This window comes from Halichoerus grypus, chromosome 12, assembly GCF_964656455.1.
Source record: "Halichoerus grypus chromosome 12, mHalGry1.hap1.1, whole genome shotgun sequence".
NCBI classification, from domain to species: Eukaryota; Metazoa; Chordata; class Mammalia; order Carnivora; family Phocidae; genus Halichoerus; species Halichoerus grypus.
This window is the reverse complement of record NC_135723.1, coordinates 2,328,901-2,346,069: the sequence shown is the minus strand read 5'-3', so window position 1 is coordinate 2,346,069 and position 17,169 is coordinate 2,328,901. Positions and strand designations below refer to the sequence as shown.

The following is a 17,169-nucleotide window of genomic DNA, read 5'->3' as shown; positions in this document are numbered from 1 at the left end:
GGAGGGAAGTAGTGTCAATATATTTGATTATCAGAACTGAAATTATTAGTTTGCTAAACCTATTTAGTTTAAGGAAACTGCAAGACTTCTTATGTAAGATCCCTTTTTTCTTTCTGGAAAAGATCATTACAGCTTAATTTTATAACCGTTGGGTCAAAATTCCCTAGATTATTTGGGCCTTTGTCTACGCAGAATACATTATCACGGAAGTCTTCTTAGCAAGTTTAAAAAATCGTTTTATTTTTTATGGCGTAAAATTAAGTCATTTAAAGTAAAGATCAGGGGCTCCTACCTGGCTCAGTCGGTGGAGCGTGTGATTCTTGATCTTAGGGTCGTGAGTTCGAGCCACGTTGGGTATAAAGATAGCTTAAAAATAAAACCTTTAAAAAAATAAAAATGAAAATGAGTATTCTATGAAACATTGTTTACAAAGCTTATTTAGATACATTCTTTATATTTCTGTGATCTCCACAGCAACCACCTCATGTAATAACTTATCTATTTTAAAATTAATTTATGCCATAATAAAAAAAGCATGTTTTGTTCACAAAAAAATTAAAAGTGACATTATATCACATTTGGTTTGGTAAACACTTCTATATTACAATGTAGACTGGAATTGAGCTTCATGTTATAGTCTTAAAATAGGCAGAATTGTTTGTAATTTTTGTATTTTACACATTTCAAATACTTTGTATTATTTTTCTCATCTTGATTCTACATGTCAAGTTAAAAGCAAGTTTGTAGGTTCTTATTTGCTTTCCTCTTATTGGCTTATCCTGCTTTCCTCTGATAGACGGTCATTCACAACAACTCCTCCCAATTTCCTCTTTCTTCTCCATAAAATAGCATTCCTCTCCTTTCTGCTATTCCAGTGAATAAACCCATGTTTTTTGTTGGTAAAAAAAGCGGACTTTTATTTTTAAGGGTTAACGATCACAATTTAAAAATTTAAATGTAAAACCGTAATTCACCAAGGTGCTGTCATCAGAGCCAGGAGGGGATTCTAAGGCTGCCCTAGGTCAGGGAGGTATATATTTAAGTGATAATTCTATTTAATCCTTTATAAATAAACGATTGATTTTATTTTTAATGTCTTATAACAATCGGGAAGAGGTGTCAGAAAGTTCTTTCAAAATGTGCATCCTCAGAACACTTCTCATTCCTGGGGGGCTGAGGATCGCGGAGTCATAGGAGGAGAGGCTGGTCCCGCCGGGGCATGACCCGAGACCAGCCCGCCCGGGGACTGACCACAGACCCCTTCACCCCGGAGGTGACGGGAACGTGACCCCGGCACGCCCCCTCCCCCGCGGTCATGGCCCTGGACCCCGACCTCTGTGGATGTGACCCGAAACCCGACCTCACCCGAGGACGTGATCCCGGACCTCGCCTTCCCAGGGATGTGACCCGGAGTGTGTGACCCGGGACCCGCCTCTCCTGGAGACCTGACCCTGGACCCCGCCTCCCCCGGGGTGTGACCCCGAGTGTGACCCGGGACCCGTCTCTCCCGCCCACCTGACCCTGGACCCCGCCTCCCCCGGGGTGTGACCCTGGGTCCCCGCCTTCAAGGAGGTGTGACCCCGAGTGTGACCCGGGACCCGCCTCCCCCGGGGATGTGACCCCGAGTGTGACCCGGGACCCGTCTCTCCCGCCCACCTGACCCCCCAAACCCCGCCTCCCCCGGGGGCGTGACCCTGGGTCCCCGCCTCCCCCGGGGTGTGACCCCGAGTGTGACCCGGGACCCGTCTCTCCCGCCCACCTGACCCCCCAAACCCCGCCTCCCCCGGGGGCGTGACCCTGGGTCCCCGCCTCCCCCGGGGAGGTGACCCCGAGTGTGACCCGGGACCCGTCTCTCCCGCCCACCTGACCCCCAAACCCCGCCTCCCCCGGGGGCGTGACCCTGGGTCCCCGCCTCCCCCGGGGCGGGCCGGGCGGCGGAACCAATACGCGCGCGGCGGCGTTTCCGGCGGGACGCTCAGGAGGAGACCCGGGTCGCCGCTGACCGACGCGCGGTGCGGGCCCGCGTCCCGCCATGAAGTTTCGGGCCAAGATCGTGGACGCGGCCTGTCTGAACCACTTCACGCGTGAGCGGGGGGCCGCGGCCGCCGCGGGGGGCGGAGAGGGGCGGAGAGGGGCGGGCGGACCGGAAGCAGGCAGCGCGCGCGGCTGGGGCCCCGTGAGGAGGGGGTGATGGGGAGGCGCGGTGAGGGGGGAGGGGGCCGCGGAGGGTCGGGGCGCGGGGCTGGGGGACGGGGGCCGCGGGAGGGTCGGGGCGCGGGGCTGGGGGACGGGGGCCGCGGGAGGGTCGGGGCGCGGGGCTGGGGGACGGGGACGGGGGCCGCGGGGCTGGGGGACGGGGACGGGGGCCGCGGGAGGGTCGGGGGCGCGGGAGCGCGGGCTGTGGGGCCAGAGGGGCGAGAATGCCGCTCCGGAGGGAGCCCTGGAGGTGGATGAGGCTTCCCCGGGGTGGATGACCCGGGTGGTCGGGGTTGGGGCCTGGCGGGCAGGAGGGCAGGCGCCAGGGCGCGAGGCTTATTCCCCAGGTTGATGTGGGTCAGGTAGCTTCTCCCAGCGCAGACATGCCCTGGTGGTGGGGCCCCAGGGTCCTCCGTCCTGCGGGTGCCCAGCCTTGCGCTGGCCTCCAGGCTGCAGCCCCCTGTGGGCCTCAGTGCAGGCTGAGTGAGTGGACCCCTCAGCTGGGGGCCAGTTAACCCCCCAGCTGGCTTTCCTCATGGGGCAGGGCTGCGGGAGGCCGGCATGACCTCGGTGTCAGAGGGCTTTCCGCCGGGGACCAGCAGACAGGGTGGCCCCCCCCCCCGGGCGGTAGCACCAGGCCGACGCAGTGGTCCCAGCTGTCCCGCTGATTCCTGGCTTTACCCCACCGCAGGGGTCAGCGCCATGATAGCCAAGCTTGCCAAAACCTGCACGCTCCGCGTCAGCCCGCAGAAGCTGAACTTCATCCTCTCGGACAGAGTGGCCAGCGGAGGGGTGAGCATGTGGTGTGAGCTGGAGCAGGTGAGCAGGCGGCGCTGGAGGCCGGGGGGCACCCCCCGGGGCCGCCGGAGAGGCCACACAGGGCCCTGCTTTTCCTTCCCTTAGGAGAACTTCTTCCGTGAATTCCAGATGGAGGGGGTGTCCGCGGAAAACAACGCCATCTATTTGGAGCTGATGTCGGAAAATTTATCTCGAGCGTTGAAAACGGCCCAGAATGCCAGAGCCTTGAAGGTCAAGCTGACGAATAAACACTTTCCCTGCCTCACGGTCTCTATAGAGCTGGTGAGCAGGAGGGAGCACTGCGGACACGTCCCACAAGGGATACAAGTGCCTGTAAATCTAGGTGTTTCAGCGACACGGAGAAAGCTAGTTGGGTTTATTAAAAGGAAAGATGTGTGCGCGCATACTCGCTTTCTGTTGGAGTCGGGCCTCCTCGTATTTTAATAGTGTTGGGATCATACCGCATTCAGCTAGGACCCTGCCTTTTCCCGAACCAGAGCACTCGTGCACCTTCTCCCGTCTGCGTATCCCCGCACAGAACCATGCTTTCCGTCCAGTTCCACCGTGGAGGGGTTTTCCCCACCTCCTCTGGGACACCTTTGGGTGGCCTCTCGTTCTCCCAGAATGCACACACCTTCAGTGCTGTTTCCAGAAGCCTCTGTCACCTGGCTGTCCTCGGGACACACACCCCACAGGCTCTCCTGGCTCACAGGACAGCGTTCACATGTCTTACAGTGATGTCCGGAGCCCTGCACGCCTGGCCCCACCTGTCTTGGAGCCAAATCACCAACTACCACTGTCCAAATGGTTCCCCGGAGTGTCCCCTTCTTGCCCAGCTCCCAGACTTTGGGGACCCTGGGGCTCCTGCTTGGAATGTCTCCCCTTCTGGCTCCCTGAAACCTGCAGCCTGGTGCTGCTCCTCCCCACCTTCCCTCACGCTGCAGCTTTTTTAAAAAAGATTATTTACTTATTTGAGAGAGAGAGAGAGCATGCAGGGGGAGCAGCAGAGGGAGAGGGAGAAACAGGCAGCCTGACACGGGACTCGATCCCACTACCCTGGGATCATGACCTGAGCCGAAGGCAGACACCCCTGTGTGTGTTGGTTTCTTGCTTATTGACCCATGTGGGCCCCTGGAACATGGGGACCTGTCTTATTCACCACATGTCCAACTCCTTACGGGACTCCGAGCAGAACAGGTCCGCCATAAATATTTGGTGAATGGACTTTGATGAAGGAATTAAGAACATTCCACTTAGATTTGGTATCAACGTCTGTTTATCCTTCCGTTACTCTGTTTGCTTATTTAATGTTGACGCTATGGAAATATGTTTTAATTTTTCTCTTGGCAGTTATCTGTGTCGAGCAGTAGCCGCATTGTGACACATGACATCCCTGTTAAGGTTATTCCTAGAAAATTGTGGAAGGATTTGCAAGAACCTACAGTCCCAGTTTCCGATGTGAGTGATGCCCATCGTCTTCCGCTCATGATGTGTTCTGTGGTGTGATTAGAATTCCCTGATGTTAGTTCTGGGCTCGCAGTATATTTTATTTAAAAATTGTATAGTACCTGAGGGGAAACGCTAGTCATTTTTAAAGAACACTCCAGGAAAATCTTGCAGTATTTGCCTTTCACTGTTTACGTGAAACATCTTAAGACAGTGTTGCATATAGTAGAAACGCCACACTCTACACACAGGAGAGCGAAGTGCTTGGATCGTTGTGCTTGAGTAAAACTAACCTAACGTAGCACTTGCAGGGACAGTCGGTTCAGCAGGGGCCAAGAGGGGGCTCCTGCAGTCCTGCTGGCAGGAATCCCAGAGCCCCTCAGAGGAGCGATGATACCAAAGGGCCCTCTGCCTCTCGCTCACAGTTTCTGGAAGAAGTGCTGCAAGGGGGTTGGGTAGACTATTGACTTGCTGGAAGGCCCCTGCGCCGACCGCGCCACCTGGGGCATCGTTCGGAAGCCGGCGCCCCCGCCGGGGCCGGGCTTGCTCGTGGCGTCCGTCAGGGTGGGAGGAGGCCCGGCGCGTGGCTCCGGCCCCTCAGAGGACAGGCCCCCGCGGGCGCTGAGTGTCATCCCCTGGGCACGTGCAGCGGCATCTCAGCTGAAGGGCTGCATCCTGGCCCCCGGGAGAATGCCCGCAGGGACACGGTCGCCCAGGTGACCAGAGGCCAGCAGGAGGGAGCAAAGTTGAAAAGTTGTTTTTCTTTCCGTGTTTTGAAAGGAGCTTTATTCAGACAGGATTTCAGAGCGTTTAAGCAGACGCACATTCCAAACGCAGTTAGCGAGCACCTGCCAGTACTTGAGTGTGTTCATGTTTTTTTAACCCTTCTGATGTGTCTCGTTGGTTTTGTAGGTTAGTATTTATTTACCAGTCTTGAAGACGATGAAGAGCATCGTGGAAAAAATGAAAAACATCAGCAATCACCTTGTAAGTGATGCTTTCTTTAGAAAAGCGTAGTCCACGTCTTTCAGAAGTGTTCGATTCGGGCTGTGTGCCCTGGGAGGAGGCCTGGCCTGGCGGAGGCGTGGATGCCTTTACGCTCACCCGGTGGTGTCCCGGGGGCTCCAGGGACCCCACCTGTGCGGAGAGCCCACCGATCCACAGCCGCCTGTGGAACCCTGTCCGAGCGCTGCTCCGCTCCCTTCACTGGGGAGAGTTTCGTGTTTGCCTTCATCCCTCCTATTTATCTCCATGGCACATGAAGAATATGTTCAACAGTTTGGGCCTTGGTTCCTTACGTCTTAGCCAGCACATTCCATATTTCATCTGCTAACGGGTATCTCCTGAATGAATCACTGGTGTTGGCCGGGAGTGGAGTGTCCTGTCCACTTAGCCCCAGAACGTCCGTGTTCTCCTGTGGCTTCTGTTGATCGGGTTGTCAGGCTGGGAGTTTCCTCTGGGCCGGCTCTGGGCACCTCCGACAGGCTCAGCGTGGCCCAGGGGGGAAAAGGCAGGGCAATTAATCCAAGGCTCTGGTTGTTTGTTCTTTCGGTCCAGTGGAAATGACTCAGCAGAGTGGCCCAGACAGAGTCATCAGAGGTGTTTTTCTTGCCTCCGGAATGTGTAAAAACAGATTTCATGGCGTGGCTGCCACAGTCTAGAATACTCGGTGACAAGTGTTCCAGAGTGGCCAAACGCACAGCGAGCGTGACTTGGTGACCAGAATTCCGCGTTTGAGGTCGTAGGGAGAGAAAGAGTGGAAAGGAGGGGACTCAGCCCGGAGGTGGTCGGACGCCCTCGCTGAGACCCCTGCCCTTCCCCCACCTCCTGCAGGGAGGGGTGCGGCCCGCAGGGCGGTGCGTGGGGCACCCGGGCAGGAGCAGGGGAGACCTGCACGGGCGGGCAGGAGACCACACCAGGCTCCCGGTGGTCCCCCTCCCACTCCAGCTTCTGGGGTCTCGTGAGGCCAGCTGAGGTTCTGGTTCAGGAGGTGTGCCTGGGGTCTGGGGCCCAGTCCCGATGCGCGTCCAGGCGCCGTGTCGGTGGCCGTGGTGGGAGCTCTCTCCTGCTCTGCCTCGCCTCCTAGCTCAGAAGCACCTTCGCAGAGCCACATGTCAGCTTCGTGGTTAAAGGAGTGACGGCGTCGTGACATGGTGACAAAGGGAGAGTCCTCAGGGCCACACAGATGCGGGGCCCTTCCCAGCCGCATCGCGCAGCCTGTGGGACCCGTGCCAGGTGTCACCAGAAGCGGGCAGGATAGCGCGGCTTCACGGGGGCCTTGCTGCTCTCTGGGCGCGGAGAGGCACTTCCTGTTGGGTGCCCAGCACACCGGGTCAGTCTTCCAGAAGTGGTAGGTGATTATCGCTCAAGAAATCACGGGAAGAAGTAGGGTGTTATCCAGACCCGTAAGAGAGGGAGTAGCGCTGGAGTGGGGGGTGTTCCCGATGACAGTGAGCAGCGCTCAGAGAACTAGCCCTTCATTCCTTCCCTCACTGCGTTTTGGTGGGGTGACACTGGGGGTGCTCAGGGAGGGGGTTTAATGTGTGATCACTTGGGTGTTAGGACTCGGAAGAAAGCCGAGAACAGCCTGGAAGGCTGAAGTGAGTCTCAAACCATGGCAAGCTGCTTTCCTGAATTAAATCTTTATATAAATCACTGTTTTTCAAAAGCAATGAGAACCTACAGGCTGTTTTATATTATTTCAGTCAGGCATTGTTTCTGGATTTCAGGAGGGTGGGCGTAGAAATATGACAGCATATTTCTAGGTTCGCTTGTAAAGTTGACAGCAAACACTTAACATTTGAGGGCACGTTTCTGAGATGATGCAACAGTTAGTTGGAGGGCTGTTTTCTATTTAATCTCCAAAGCCTCCGGGGCGCCTGGCCAGCTCAGTCCGTGGAGCATGTGAGTTCGTGCCCGGCTTCTGGTGGGCCTCCCACTCACAGTCTCATAGTCATGAGTTCAAGCCCTACATTGGGGGTAGAGATGACTTAAAAATAAAATCTTAAAAAAACCCCTCAGAGATAAGTGCTCACTCAAGTTCAGACTGGTTTTCAGGTTTGTTTCTAGAATGAGAAATACTCAAGAGTTCACCACTGTTAAGGAACAGGAATGAGGAATACTAGACCATGCTCACTATGTATAGAGACGTGGCGGCCCCAGAGCCCAGAGCCGTGTGGGCAGGGCGCCCTCCGCTGCCCCCGGGTCTCAGACCTCTGCCGCCCCATGTCTTCCCACGGGTGTCCTGTGTTGGTGGGTGAGCAGAACTCCGCCTAGCAAACGGCTATGTGGATTCCTGAAGACCTGCGGCCTTTAGGAAGGGGCGGTGCCGACGTCCCGGAGAGCAGCACAGCGTCACGCTGATCTCTCTGAACTTCACTGGTGGATCTTGTCTCCTTACAAAAGCCCGCTGGTTGGTGGGGGAGGCTGGAGCTTGAAAGGAGTGCTGTGAGTGACCTTGGAAATGTCAGGGGCAGGGATGGGAGGGAGGGCGGGTACCGGGGAGCGGCCGGCGCCTGTGACCGAGCCCAGGTCACCGAGCCCAACCCGTGAGCTTGGTTTTTAAGTAAGGGGTTATGTTCCCAGGAAGTTCTCAAGGTTTTGTGGTGGTAGTTAGGACACAGGTTTGGCCGTTTAAAGAATAAGGCCGTGGGCGAGCTTCTAACTTGCACGTTCCCCTCCCACTTGGTGCACCACGTCTCCGTTGTCAGAGCGTAAAGCGGTTCCCCGGGACTCTGCCCCCGCAGCCCCCTGTAAGCGTGGGGTGCCGTTTGCCCCGCACAGGGACAGCGAACGGCCCGTGGGCTCATCGAGCTGTCGTCTAGCCGGCCGCTTGGGAGGGACTTGCGGGAGCCGCGTTGCTTCGTGTCCCCGTCTGGGCGAGGTCAGCCTGGCGGGATGGGCCACCCTGGCTTGTGCCACGTGCTCTCTCTGTGTCACTGTGAGTAGTGTGGCTTTCGTGGTGGGACAGGCGCGGCGAGGGATCTTCTCTGGAGCCGCTGTGGGCCGCTCCGGCCGGTTTTCCTCAGCGCGCGGGCAGCAACCCCCTGTCCCCCCTGTCCCCCCAGTCCCCCCAGTCCCCCCAGTCCCGGAGCGTGGGCAGTGTCCCCCGTAGGTGCGTCCCTTCACGCGCTTTGCCCCCCCCGCCATTTCCGGGGCTCCTTGTGGGCTGCTAGTCCTCCTTGCGTTTCGCTGGGGTCCCCTTCAGGTCCTTTGGTCTCTTGCTGCTGGGCAGTTTCTGTGTCCTGTGTGTCGTCCTCACTGTCTCGTTGCACACTCCGGGGCCCCCTGCTCCTGTCCTTCCGGTCTGGTCTCCGCTGGTGAAGTGTTTCCTTCCCTTTCCGAGTCCGCCTGTGCCTGCGTGAGGCCTGGCCAGTCACTTCTGAGCTCCCCTGACTCGGCCTCGGGCTCTGCGTTCTCCCTTCTGTCATGGGCGGTTTCCCCCCGCGGGTCACTCTGCGTCTCCGAGCACGCTCTTCGGCCGCTGCTTCTGTCTTTCCCGAAGGTCTTGGTGTGGGGCTTGACCACAGTCCTTCTAGGAGTCCTCTTAGAGGGTTTTCATTTTCGGGGTGGGAGTGGGACCAGGACGGTTGGAGCTCGAGAACTTAGGGTTCTCTGTCCCTTGTGACCACAGCATGCTGCCTCCCCCGTAGCGGCCCCTTCGATGTCACCTCTCTCTCTCTGTCCTTCCCTCCTGTAAACCTCACGTCCCCGTTCTGCTCACCTTGCGCTTTTGCTCCCGAGGCTTCCTGTCGCCGCTGGCTCTTCCCAGGGACCTGGGGTCAGGCCTCCCATGCCCCCTCCCAGTCCCCCCGCTTCCGGCGGGGGTTTTGGAATCCCCTGTGTCTGCGGATGCCCGGTGGGTCTCGCTGCCCTCGGGAGTGGCCTAGGGCTATGGGGCTGCCGTGTCACCTGGTTCGGCAGAAGCTGATGTCCCCCCCCTTGCTTTCCTTTTTTTTTTAAGACTATAAAATACTCAATTTGCAGATTATCGAAGCAAACCTAAGTGGAGAATTGAACTTGAAAATAGAAACAGAACTAGTGTGTGTTACAACTCACTTTAAAGACCTGGGGAACCCTCCATCAGGTAAGTTTTCTGGAGGTTCGTGTTTTGCGGGTAATACACTGTTTCAGGTGGCACAGCTTGCTGAGCTCTCTGCCTGGAAAACGGGAGAAATCTCAGTTTCATGCCTGGGGAGGGAACAGGCAGCTGAGGCCCGCGCGGGGAAGGTCGGGCTCCCCGGCCTGAGGAGTGGCACCTGCCCCAGTGGTCCCTGGGGGACCCTAGTAGCCTGTTCTGCCCATTTTTCACCTGGAATGGCATAAGGTAGACAAGGTTTGCTTCCTCCCACTTTTAGCCCCTAGTATTTACGAAATTAGATTAGCAGGTGGCAGCTTTCCTCGCCTGAGCACAGTTTTCTTCCCCTACACAGTAACAAAGACCATGGGACCAATTTAGTAGCAGCGAATGACAGGGTAACTGACCAGACTGGGGGAACGGGGGACCTGGGTGGTGTCCACAGAGCTCGTGGCCAGGGACGGCGCACTTAGTGGGTGCTAGGTGGTTGGCAGGCGGGGCCCCGGGAAGTCCGCTGATGACGTGCAAACTGGATTATTCCCATGCGTGTTCTTTTTTTTTTCCTTAAGATTTTATTTATTTTAGAGAGAAAGTGAGTGGGGGAGGGGCAGAGGGAGAGGGAGAAGCAGACCCCCTGCTGAGCGTAGAGCCTAGCAGTGTGGGTCTCCATCTCAGGACCCTGAGATCATGACCGGAGCTGAAGGCAGACGCTTCACCAGCTGAGCCCCCCAGGCGCCCCTCCCCCCATGCATAGTCTTAACCACACGATAGACCCACCACTTTCACAGTTAAAATGTGTAAGTGCAAGTAGGGTTATCAAAGGCCCATCAGATGGCACAGCAAAGGGTTTTACTTCACAGTGAGGCGTGTATGCCAAGTGAAGTCCACACGATTAAGGCTTTGCTAACTGTAGGGTGAAATGACTGCCTTCGGTGTTACTTGTTTTATTTTAATAAATTACAGTAAGGGTTTTGTCTTTGATGCTTGCCCAGGGTCGAAAGGATCTTTTCTTTCTTTTCATTCTCCTTTTGAAGGAGCGGTCTTGGGTCAGCTCTGGGTGGTCCTGCTCCTCAGTGCGTTTCAGGGTACTAATAGGGACCGGTTTCTTGGACGAAAATGGGGAGAGTGGGTCATATTTCAGGACACTGTAAAGGAAGATTCGCTGGGAATTTGCCTAGCGTTTTAGAGAGAAGGACTTGGTACCTGCTTGCTTGGCCAGGACGGTGTTCACACCTTGGTGGGTCTCCAGGCTGCGCCAGCCAGCGGAAACAAATCATTCGTTTCAGCTGTCATCATGCTGCCCCGGCTTCCCGGTCTCGTCCTGAGCTGTTCATGTCTTTGTAGCCTCTGAAGACGCCTCTCGGGATAGAGACCCAGAGCAGATGGCTGAGGTGCACATAGACATCCGGAAGCTCCTGCAGTTCCTCGCTGGGCAGCAAGTGAATCCCACGAAGGCCGTGTGCAGTGAGTGCGCGGGGATCGTTGTTCGTGTTTCCAATTCCGTTATCAGAGGCAGGCTCGCGGCGGTGTGCGGTCTCATAGTGCAGACACAGCTCAGCCGCAGGGACCCAGTGCTCTAGAGCTGGTGGGGGTCTGGGTTTTCCTGGATTCAGCAGCACCTGGTGGCCCTCCGCCGCGCTGGCTTGGCACGGGGCTGTGGCTGCCTCACCTGGCCGTCGTGTGGGCGTCTGTACCTGGGGAGAAGCTTCTGGAGAACGGGTGCTGATCATCCAGTCCTGCCCTGTTGGTCTGACCTGACGCAAGGAGCCCCTGACCCCATAAATTTGGCTTGGACTGAAGGTCCCCTGCTCTGCCTTTGTTGCCTTTCTGGGTCTAAACCTGAGTGGTTCCTGCAGTTGTCCCATATCTGGGCGTCTGGCTTCCTCTTGCCTCCTAATTTTTCACAGTGGTCCCTTGATCGGGGTTGGCCCTGTCTAACTTGGCTGTGCACCTGCCTCTCGGCTCTCGTCACTTATTGGCACATGAGGAAGGGCTTATTCGCCCCCGAACCTTTTAAGGCTTTTTCTGTCTCCTTGGCAACCAAGAGGGAGCTCTGCCTTTCATGGAAGAACTGTCAGGCTGAGCACTCGGCCGGGGAGTGGAGCTGAGGACAGCCCAGGTGTGCACCCGACAGTAGGCAGATTGCCAGCACTCAAGACAAGGAATAGAGAATTCTAGGGCCCTGTGCCAAGGCACGACAGCCCTCCAGAAGGAGAGACACACAGCGAAGCAGATCACGGGAGGGCAGTTAGCGCGTCCAGAAGGCACTAGGTGGGCTGATGGGGCACAGGAGGTGGTGTGTAGACAGAGGGCCCGGGTTAGGGATGGAGACGCTGGAATGGCTGGGTCCTGGGGCAGTACCAGTGTCCCCGTGTGCTGCATCCTGAGAACCCTTGGCCTGGCCTGTTGCCTGTTCCTGGGGCTGAGGGTAGGAGCTGCACCTCAGCGTGGGGTCCGCGCAGGCTGAAGACGGTCCCCCCATCTGCTGACGAGCTCCAGACAGGCTGCTGGCTGTGGTCCTGGAGAGCCCTTCGAGGGGCCCCAGTGTAAGCCAGCCGTGCCCTGTGCAGAGCGGAAGCCCAGTGGTGGAGTGGCATTGCCCTTGAGCACGCCCTCGGGGACCACTGAGGACAGAGGGCCTTGTTGGTTCTGGGCCAGGTGGCCAGCTGAGCTCCTGGTGCCCTCGGAAAGGGGACTTAGGGGTCCCCAGAAGTGGCAGAGATGGACCAGGAGATTGTGACACAGCAAAATTTGGATTTGGATTTCTCCTACCCTTTCCTGCCTGTAGTTTCTGCCCCTGGGGTGGCATCCTCCAGGTGTCCGATCCACTGCCCCACCCCCCAGGGGTCACTGCCCCACACCCTCCATCTCCACCCGCTGCCTCTCCTGGGGGGTGTTTCTGCTGGTGCTGTGCCCCTTCCCCACCCCCCGTCCCCTGGGACCAGTCCTTCCTCGGCCTGGCACTTGGCCTGGCCCACCCTAATGGGCTCCATGTGGTCCCAGCCGCTGGCCTCGGAGGCCTGGAGAGCAGCCTGCCCTTGGCTCCCTGCGCCACTCCCGCCCCCACCTCTCACTGCTGTTGAACCGAGTGGCCCCCCGGGGAGTTTGCCCTTCACCCTGCACAGTGCCCGACCTGGGCCTTGGTGCGATGTGCACCCCTCCTACACCTTGGCACACACCACATCTGTCCCCCAGGGGAGGTGGGCCCTAGTGCTGGGCCTTCTCTGCACACTTAGGTTGCTCTTGGGTGGGAAACTGCATTTTCCTGGAAGGATCCTGATTTCAGTAAATGGGGGCTTTTCACCAAAGTCCTGGGCCTTGTCCCCCCTGCCCGTGGACCGGTCCCACGGCGGAGAGCGGAGCGCGGGGAGGCCGGGCTCCAGGAGACGACGTAGGGGCTCAGTGAGAGGGGTCTTCGTGGTGACAGGTTTTCTTCTCTCCGCAGACATTGTCAGTAATAAGATTGTCCATTTTGATTTGCTCCACGAAGACGTTTCCCTGCAGTACTTCATCCCGGCTTTCTCCTAGACCGCCTCGCGGCCCGGAGCGATGTCCTCACGGCCACGCACGTCGTACATTCTCCTTCTCTTCCCTCCGTGGTATTTTAGCTGAAGATTGAGTTCATGGAAGATAGTTGGATAAACATACTACTTTATGTGACTTCTTTGTTCTCGTGTCTGTTTTATTGTCAAGAAATGGAAAATGGGGACAAAAGCAGGTATTTATCCAGACTTCAGGTAGGTTGAGGCTCCCAGACACTGCCCAACTCTGGCTCTGCTCCTCGGAGCCTGATAACTGGCCAGGGCTGCCCTCCCGCTGCCTTGGGCACGCAGAGGTCACCCAGAGCAGCAGGGGGCTGTCCAGGGGTGTCCGACTGTGGCACGGGAAGGCCAGAGCCCCTGGGCTCAGCTGCCGGACCTGCCAGGGTTCCTGAAACCCGTGTGGGTCCCCAGTTACGGTCCTTACCACCCCTGTCTTCCACGTGCAGCGCTCGGTCATTCTGGAAAGCACACCCGTGCATTTAGACAGAGAAGAGCTCTGTGTTCAGGGCTGAGACCACGTCTGTGTGTCTGTCTGCGAGCCGGCCTGAGCTCTGCTGGGTCTGCTTTCTCATCGCCCACGGCCTGTCCCATCACATCCCAGGGTGGGGGAGTCTCCTCTGCCCTGTGGATGGACACTGTGAACAGTGTCTTAAGTCCCGTGACAGAGCCGAGCAGTGAGGCCGTGGCCTAGGGTAAGAGGAAGAAGGGGGAAATCTGCACAAGTGGAAGATTCTTTCGTGGCCTTTTCTGAGTACGTGGTCAAACCAGAACCAGTATTTGAGCCCATCTTCGGATGCTTATCAACGGGAGTTCACATAAGATACAATATTTGTTCAGGTAACTCTTGAAAGCCAGCATACCGTTTTAATTGTCAAGCCTCTGTCCTCTCTTTGGCTGCAGCGGTAAAACTTAGAAGTCATGATGTTCAATGAAGCAAGGTCTGAAAATAGTTTATAAATTTTTTTTTTTTTTTTTGGTTAAAGAAAATGTAGTAGTCCGTTACCAATCCGGGAAATTGGTTCCTTCTGATTATTTAAATGATGTTTAATGTATAATGAAATAAAACACTGGTTTTAGTATAAGTTAGTGGTAAAATGGCCCACCTCTCTGCCTGTCTGGCGCGGCGTGTCTCGGTTCTCTGCCCCAGCGCGTAGCGTGCGTATTTTTGGCATCCTGTCCTTGCGCGTCCGGTGTTGTGGGCCGGGTCTGTCCAGCCAGAGTTGCACAGATACTTGAGATTCTGCAACATGGATTCTTTATTTGGCAGAGTGGATTTCGTGGCCTGCCCGGGGCCACACGGCCCGTGGCAGGGATGGGACTAGGATCCAGGCATCTGACTTGATCAGTAACCCTCTCCTCCAGGCTCCGCTGCGTGGCCGGAATAATGAGTCCTGCGTTTCAGACTCAGTGTCCACCCATCATTTCATGAGTCTGGGAAGAGGATCTTCGTTATAACTCTGCTATAGTAAAGCAGCTTCGCTTTCAATTTCTAAAATGTCCTAAAACTACATGTAATTTTCCTCTGATTTATGTAGTGTTTGTTTAAACAATACCTGATTGTGATGGTTTTAGGGATAGCCCGGGTTTCCATGTGCGCATGGCCACGCAGGCCGTCCTTGGGGGTCAGGGTGTGGGGGGTCTGTTTCTGCTTCTCGGCAGCACTCCCTGCTTCATGCTGGCCTGGGCCTCTGCCTCTTGGAGCCTTGACCGAGGATGGCCCCCCGCCACGGGCTTAGGGGAGCCACCGTGCTGCTCTACTGAGCAGTGTACCACGGTGAAGGTCTGTTAGCTCAGCTTAGACACATGAGTATAATTTGAACAGGTAACGTGTTTTCAAGACTAACGCCTCCCAGGGCCGAGGTCTCTCGCCCGCATCCTGCACTTTAGAGACACGCTCTGCTGGCTGTGACTGTATGGGGCTGTCCCCGGTGCTCAGGCTCAGACGTGCTTAAGAATCCCTGACCCGGTGCCTCGTCACCCTCCTCCCGGGTCCCCCCGGGCCCGGTAAAGACCTACTCCAGCGACCATGGCACTTGGCCTCCGTGTTTTCCTGGGCTGGAAGCGTGGTTCTGTCCAGGTGGTGAAGGCGCTGAGTGGCATTCCTGTTCTTGGTGGATGTCGCCCAATGGGCACAGCTGCATTTTGAAAAAACACAATTGTGTCCTTGAATGTGGATTCCAGTGGGGGGTCTGAAAGAAAGCCCGAGCTCCTGTGGGTTTTTCAGTTTCTCAGTGTCCTCCTTGAGCCAGGAGGCGGGAAGTCTGTCCAGATGGGATGAGAGGCTACATTAACCCCACAGACACCCTGGGGTCCGGTTGGGTATTGACTGGGTGTGGAAAGCCTTAAAAAGTCTGGTGTGCCCTTCAACCCAATACTTCTGATTATAGGAATTTCCACAGAGATTATAATCAAGGGTGTTCTAGTATTCTTGTACTAAAAAATCCTGAAGTATCCTAAGTATGAATCCCTAGGGGATTTGTTAGTCTGTCGCATGCCGGTATTTCCTGCTCTGAAAGTAACATTACAGAAACAGTGTACTGATGTGGCTCAGTGTTTATGATGTGTGGTTCGGGTGTGTTACCGTCGGATTCCGGTTCTGAGAATGATCACGTGTGTGTGTGATAGAAAAAGGTTGGAAAAATATACACCAGCGCTTAAACCTGATTATTTGTGAATGTTTCATTTCAGTCTTTGTAAACTTAAGTATCTTCTGAAACTCTTACAATCGGTTTTGTTACAAAAAAATAAATTATTTTTAGGGACTGAGTCATAGTATTTGTTATCTGAATGCAGTCCGTAATCACTGGCAAAGGCAGTTTCCTCACCATTGGCCTTGAGACTCTTCATCTTCACGCATGTCCTTTCCTGAGTAGAAAAGTAAACTTTCCCGAGTCGTGTTGAAATCACAGGAGGGTCACAGCGCTGAGTCGCTGAGTCGTGCATCAACGAGGTAACGGTGCGCTGCAGAATGATTGCGTCTCGGCCTGCGAAGGAGCCAACCCGGGGCTAGCTGGGTGCCTGGTGAGGAGAGCATGACAGTCGCTGGGGCCCAGGCTACTGGGCTGGGGGGGTGCTTCGCACATCTGTAATGCCTGGAGGGAAGACCCCTGGGAGCACGGGGATGGGGCCCCCTCCCCGAGCCCTGCCGAGCGAGCCCTGGTTCCATCAGAGACCCGGGGAGACGCAGGGAGACATAGGGAAACCCCGGCTCTGCAACCCCGTCCCGTCCGACCCGGGCTTAGCATCTCAGAGAGGCCGCCTCTGTGGGGTTGAAGGGGAGTGCAGCCCTCAGGCATTTTCTGAGTGGTGGAGGAGGGTTAGAAACCAGAACCCAGACTGGTCCTCCCGGTGGCGCCCAGGAGGGTCTGGTCAGCGCTTCCCAGCACACCCTGACCACAGGGCTGCCCTCCTAGCAGAGGGGGGCCAGAACCCCTCCGTCCTCCTTAGGGAGGGAAACCCCAGGTCTGGTTTGCTGGGTGGGGGCTTCCCCACCCTCAGCCAGCAGGAGGAGCGGGGAGGGTGACAGTGGGACTGGGGCGAGGGCGTCCCCTCCTGCTTTTGTCCCTTTGTCTTGCTCCTCTCACTGGGGGCAAGCCTGCAAGGAGGCGGGGCCGTGCCCCCTGCTCACCTTAACGCCCTGGCGCAGATCCTGCGGCTCGGGCTCCACCAATGTCTGGAGTGTGCCGGCTTGTCACATCACGCTCAGGGTGCTTTGGGGGGTGTTTGGTGGCTCAACTGCTCCTGGGGACGCAGGGGACCTCCCTTCATAGGGGACACGTCTGAAGTGACCTGGAGAGTCAGTGGTGGCTCTCGGCTGTGCAGGAGCTTCCAGAAGCGTAGAGGGGCCCCTGCCCAGGGGGCCCGGGACAGGGGCGTGAACTGAAGCCCCTTGAAGGAGCACACGCAGTGTTTGACCTACATCACGTGGCCTGGGTGGTCGGACATAGCAAAGGCTTCCAAAGATGATCTTATTTCTATTTTATAATATATCGGTTATCTGGAACAATAGCTTTGATGGGTGTAGATTTCAGGGAGAAGCTACTCCAGATAGAAGGTCGAAGGGAAAAAGAGACCAGCGGGCAGGGCCCACGCAGGACGGGGGTGCCACCG

The 17,169-nt window shown here is 56.4% G+C and overlaps 1 protein-coding gene across 3 annotated transcripts; it reads left to right on the top strand.

Moving 5' to 3' along the window:
- The first annotated feature begins 1,937 nt into the window (after positions 1-1,937).
- On the top strand, positions 1,938-13,177 carry HUS1 (HUS1 checkpoint clamp component). 3 transcript variants are annotated; one of them, XM_036073063.2, is made up of 8 exons: positions 1,939-2,084; positions 2,888-3,015; positions 3,100-3,276; positions 4,345-4,452; positions 5,353-5,427; positions 9,427-9,526; positions 10,862-10,981; positions 12,963-13,177. In XM_036073063.2, the coding sequence occupies exons 1-8, from the start codon at positions 2,033-2,035 to the stop codon at positions 13,043-13,045; spliced, it is 843 nt and encodes a 280-aa protein (XP_035928956.1). In that variant the 5' UTR covers positions 1,939-2,032; the 3' UTR covers positions 13,046-13,177. The 3 variants fall into 3 exon arrangements, with proteins under 3 accessions (XP_077916038.1, XP_035928962.1, XP_035928956.1); XM_078059912.1 differs by lacking the exon at positions 12,963-13,177 and having other exon boundaries at positions 1,938-2,084; positions 10,804-10,975; XM_036073069.2 differs by lacking the exons at positions 9,427-9,526; positions 10,862-10,981 and having other exon boundaries at positions 1,938-2,084.
- The last annotated feature ends 3,992 nt before the right edge of the window (positions 13,178-17,169 follow it).

Excerpts from the sequence above, each read along its gene's own strand:
- HUS1 (XM_036073063.2), top strand. The coding sequence starts at position 2,033 with ATGAAGTTTCGGGCCAAGATCGTGGACGCGGCCTGTCTGAACCACTTC. Across the intron at positions 9,527-10,861 it reads CCTGGGGAACCCTCCATCAG|CCTCTGAAGACGCCTCTCGG; the intron begins GTAAGTTTTCTG and ends ATGTCTTTGTAG. Across the intron at positions 10,982-12,962 it reads TCCCACGAAGGCCGTGTGCA|ACATTGTCAGTAATAAGATT; the intron begins GTGAGTGCGCGG and ends TTCTCTCCGCAG.